This window comes from Hordeum vulgare, chromosome 4H, assembly GCF_904849725.1.
Source record: "Hordeum vulgare subsp. vulgare chromosome 4H, MorexV3_pseudomolecules_assembly, whole genome shotgun sequence".
Taxonomy (NCBI): domain Eukaryota; kingdom Viridiplantae; phylum Streptophyta; class Magnoliopsida; order Poales; family Poaceae; genus Hordeum; species Hordeum vulgare.
The window spans coordinates 136,132,147-136,137,070 of NC_058521.1; the positions used below are offsets into that span (position 1 = coordinate 136,132,147).

The 4,924-nt window shown below is 46.8% G+C and overlaps 1 protein-coding gene across 9 annotated transcripts; it reads right to left on the reverse strand.

The window, feature by feature from the left end:
* Positions 1 to 538: 538 nt before the first annotated feature.
* LOC123448157 lies at positions 539 to 4,698 on the reverse strand. 9 transcript variants are annotated; one of them, XM_045124953.1, is made up of 5 exons: positions 4,077 to 4,698; positions 2,918 to 3,059; positions 1,693 to 1,769; positions 1,262 to 1,330; positions 539 to 976 (listed from the first exon to the last, which is right to left on the reverse strand). In XM_045124953.1, exons 1-5 carry the CDS (start codon positions 4,531 to 4,533, stop codon positions 747 to 749), a joined length of 975 nt encoding a protein of 324 aa, XP_044980888.1. In that variant the 5' UTR covers positions 4,534 to 4,698; the 3' UTR covers positions 539 to 746. The 9 variants fall into 9 exon arrangements, with proteins under 9 accessions (XP_044980888.1, XP_044980886.1, XP_044980891.1 ...); XM_045124951.1 differs by having other exon boundaries at positions 1,693 to 1,761; positions 2,892 to 3,053; positions 4,077 to 4,697; XM_045124956.1 differs by having other exon boundaries at positions 1,262 to 1,273; positions 4,077 to 4,697.
* Positions 4,699 to 4,924: the final 226 nt, after the last annotated feature.

Genomic DNA, 4,924 nt, shown 5'->3' on the forward strand with positions numbered 1-4,924 from the left:
GATCGTTTCACTATTCGTACTCTTTATTTCTGCAACTCCACTTGAAAAGGGCATGGAGTCAGGAAAAGGCTACAATATTCTGATGGATATTCAATCCCATGGTCAGACAGTGGATACACTAGGGTGAAAGTGCCACAAAATAATTAGTTGCTAATTAATATGGCCTGAACCTCAATTGACACACTTTATTGTTCAAGTTTAATGACTAACCACATCATACTATTAAGCTTGCAAAATGGTCTTACATTATGGGATGGAGGGAGTACATGTGTAAATTTTATGAAAGCTAGAAACTCAAAGTCTTTTACACCCTATTGGTCTACATCCGATGAATTATGAGGAACTCTTTCCTTAGCTACAATTCTACAACTACCATCAGTGATGCCAGCCAACATAGAAGCTTCTCAAATATTATTTTGAATCACTGAACCTATCTAACTAAATATGAATCTTTAAGACTTGAGTCAAACAGGGAGAAAGCAGAAAGTTGCTCATGAACTTGTGAATCAAATAGAGAGCAAACAGGGAAATCAAAATAGGGACTCACAAACAATGGAGTAATATTAAAGAGAAAAGAGTACATCGAACATTAGTACACGCCTAGGTTACACTGGTTGTTTTTTTATTCAAGCAATATCCAACAATGGGTAAGCATGTGAGGACCAGCACGCCTGCTAAAACCGGCAATACAATTTTCATCATGTTCCTCTCTTTCTTCCTACCTTGAGAGATTGATATTGATGTTATCACACAATATTTGTGATATTACCTGCAGTAGCCATGCCGGTGACACGGAGGTGCAGCGTGGCACTGCCAGCAACACCGCCTCCCAACTTCTCGACATCGATGAGGTCTCCCAGCGAGACCAAGCACTTGGTGGCGTCCTCCTTGGAGCTGTTGCTTAGGTTGGGCTGTCGATCTGGAAGCTCTAGCCTTTGCCGCCGCCGTTCTGCAAGCTCCAGCCGCCCCCGCCGTTCTACATCGAGCAGCCCAGGTTTGATTAGGAGAAAACAAAATGAACCTGAAGTAGACATTCCATCTCCTCGAAATCCACAGGATCCAGTAGTTACTGATAAGTATGTTCCCCAACACCACTACACAAGAAGGAACGAACTCGAAGTAGACCAAGAAAAACTGAACCAAGCAGAGCCATGCTGCCACAAAAATTAAACCCACTTCTGGAGCCCTAGCACCAATGAGCATCATCATCATATTTTTTTGTTTGGTTGTGGGGCAGAATTATCATTGACATGTGTTGTACCTGCCAAAGGAACTGGAAACAACTCATCAATCTGCAAACTACTGTTTGTCCGAGTGCTAGAGAAGTGATCTACATTTCAAGAAACAATGCAGAAGTGTAGACTGTTAGGACTTCTCATACATTTTTCGTTAAAAATTGTATGTTGGGACATAGCAAGTTGAAATCATCCGACATACAAAATGCCAGTTAGGATCAAAGGTATACTACTTTTTTATGAGGTTCATATAAAATCATCTATCTAGAATCCCGCTTCAAAGAATTATGTAGAGCCAAAGGAGGTTTGAGCTAAGAACCTCATATGTGCTAATTAATTTTGACAAACCTATATCCATACTAATAACCTTTTTGGACAGTACCAAAAAAGAATTAGGAAATTGCACCGTTGAATGATGGAAAACAATAACGGAAGATAATAGGTTGTTTATATGCACCTGATGTCTCCACCAAAACTAAATGTCCTCCATCCTCATCGGATTCAAGTTCTATTGTAGTACCGATTCCTTTGCACCTCAAACAAACAGTAACCACGATCAATACAAGGACCTCATAGTGCTACCTAATAGTGCTTCGACATGCATCTAGCGATTGATTTGTGATCCAGGCGGTGGTGTTTTGAGTCTTACAATGCCATTGATGGGCCTAGCGAACAATCTGGATGTGAGTCTTCATGATTTGTTTTTAATCTTTGGTGCATTGTAGTTTCTTCTAAATATCTAGTCTCCTTCAGAACAATAAATAACACAGCAATGGAGAGCTAAATAATTCACAACAGTATCAGGTAGAGTTTTCGAGTTCAATGCACATTGCAAAATGGTTTAGCTCAACTTAGAGACCAGCAATTAAGGGGTCAATAATCTCATCTCTACCACGTAAATGATGGGTTTTATCTCCATGAAAACATCGAAAGACTTTAAGTATGTTAATTTTTTAAAACACTTAGTTAGTATGTTTATTTTTCAAAACCAGCCATGAATAACTTTAATTTTCAGGGGAAGGTTCACTTTCAAAAGAAATTTACCTAGAAATCAATATTTCTCAAGTTCATTCTCTTGTACAGATAGCTAACAGAAAAAAATACCATCAGAAGTATAATTGAGTCTTTATCAATGCATAAATTGACACCTTCACAAGTAGCTTGGAGGTTGTATCACAATTTTAAAATAATGTACCAAAGTTCCCATGTACTTTGCACCGACTAACAGCCATTTGTAAGTATTTCAGCAACATAGACACCTTTGCTATAGCAAATGTGGTGCAGCCTGGGGATAAGATTGTGTAAAAGGTTCACAATCCACCAATCTTCCTATCACCTACCTGTTTCTAGTTCTATGATTGGTTAACTCAGTTACCAACGAAGTTTTTTCAGGCTTGCTACTTTACACAATACCACTTGATTTCATCAGGGAGTATCTTTGTACCTACTCTACCATGAAGAAGCTAGGAAAATTAGCAAAAAAGGCCACTGTGTGAAAATTGTTAGTTTCATTGGAATCTAATTCATTTCCACCATTATTGGACTCTGCACTGCATCGACACAACTGAAGGGGTTGACAGGTTCAGACACAGTGCCCATCAGGTAGTAGCAGGTTGTACTTCATTTAAAAAAAGGGGATGACACACGAATTGTTACCTGAAGAAAGAAAGAGATAGGAATACCATCTTAGATTGGTTGGAGCCGCGCCACTCCATGGGTATGGCAGCAGCGATGCAACCAGCGGACGCCTGAGAGTCCTCCTTGGCACCATCGCCATACCGGTTTCTGCTTTCTTCCCCGCGAGCCAATGGCCACATCCTGAAACTAAGCATTTTATCAAGAATCAACAAAAAAAAGACAACAATTCAGAACAAGCGAACGGTAATTTGATTTCAACACAAAATATTCATGAAAAAATAAAATGAGTGGACAGTGACTTGATTTCTAAACATAAAACTGATTATGTTTATGCCAACACATTAAGCACATAATGTATGCCTGTTTGGAGCCTGAAACATCTAGCAACTAAAACTACTCCCCAAAGGCAATCTTCAAGTTCAATCAGTTTAGATGCACAAGTTTAGCTTACTCAATTCAGTTTAGAGACTACCCACACCCAATTCTGGAAAAAATAACGCGAGGCCGAATTGTACAGAGCCATACACTTGTGAATCATTGACCGTCTGCTGCGTCAAGCATCAACCATGGCACACAACCAGACTCTCCACCCGCGCTCAAGCATGGCCACTAGCGCCGGGGAAGGATGGGTAAGGAGAGGAGGCACTCATCCTTGACCAGAAAGCTGAAGTGGAGAAGGAGGAGCGCACTGTAATTAGATCCAAATCACACACGGGTATCACGGCGAGCACGACGCTGCCCACGACCCGCAGCCCTGAAGCAACATGTAGACATCCCGCATCGTCCCGCTACAGCCGTCGCCGCTGGCTCAAGGACAACACCTCCTGCACGTCGCCCGTCAGGCCACTGCCCCGGCTCGGCGCCACCCGCAACGGCTCGACGCCGTGCTGCCACGCCTGAGCCACATCGAGGTGGCCTCCCACCTCCCAAGCGAGCACGCCGGTCGCTGCCCTAGCCAAGCCCTCGCCGGAGCGCCATCGTCCGGCATCCTCCTGCGCCCCATCGACCCCGCCTCCTTGCGAACATATAGCTGAAGCATCGGCCTCGCCTCACCGGTGACAAGCCCCTGTCAGCGCGGTGGCGTGTGCCCATAGGTGGACGACATGAATGGATAAGACGATGCTCCGAGTGTGGGGCGGCGGCGCCGATTTTTCTCACGAGATCTTACTATTAACGAGGGCGGGGCGGGGCCCGATGGCTCACCGTCGGCGAGCGGCAGGAAGCCGTCGGGGGGCAGGAAGCCCTCCCAGACATCGTCGGAGTCGGCCACGGCGCGTAAGGCCCGGGAGACGGCGGCCGCGCGGTAGGCGTCTCGCGGGGACGTGCGGGCCAGCGCCGCCGAGACAAGCTCCTCCGGCAGGCGCGCGATCTCGCAGGCCACCCACATCGGTTCTCCCTCCTCCCGCGCGAGCATGGCCGTCGGCGGCCTCCATCCCCCACGCGAGCACGACCGGCGGCGGCCTCCCTCCCCCCGCACGAGCACGGCCGGCGGCGGCTTCCCTCCCCCCGCGCGAGCACGACCGGCGGCGGCCTCCCTCCCCCCGCACGAGCACGGCCGGCGGCGGCTTCCCTCCCCCCGCGCGAGCACGGCTGGCGGCGGATCATGAAACTGCTTCCCTGCCTGGCCGGGTGGGAAGAACATAGGGGAGATCGTGTGCATCACGAGATGGAGGGGGTGGGGATGGGGATCGAGGGGATGGGCGGCTGGTTCATGGGGATCGAGGGAACGAGGGAGAGGTGGGCTACCGATCGGGGAAAGAGTGCGGGGCGCGATCGGGAACGAGTGCAAGGCGAGGTTTTTCGTTGTTGAACCGATTGGTTTTTGGAGTGATGAAAAAAAACTGTGGGAGGACTTCTCTAGCGATAGAAGGGGATCGCTGCAAACCATCACGACGACGGCGGATCCCCTTTAATAGTAGAGATTTACTTTTCTTTAATGAGGCCTGAAGATTCTGTAGATCATACATTCCATATACCTAGCACGTTAAAGTGAATGGCTATGGGCATTTCTTGGTAAAAACTGCCACGTTTTTTGTATTTTGCAAAATTCA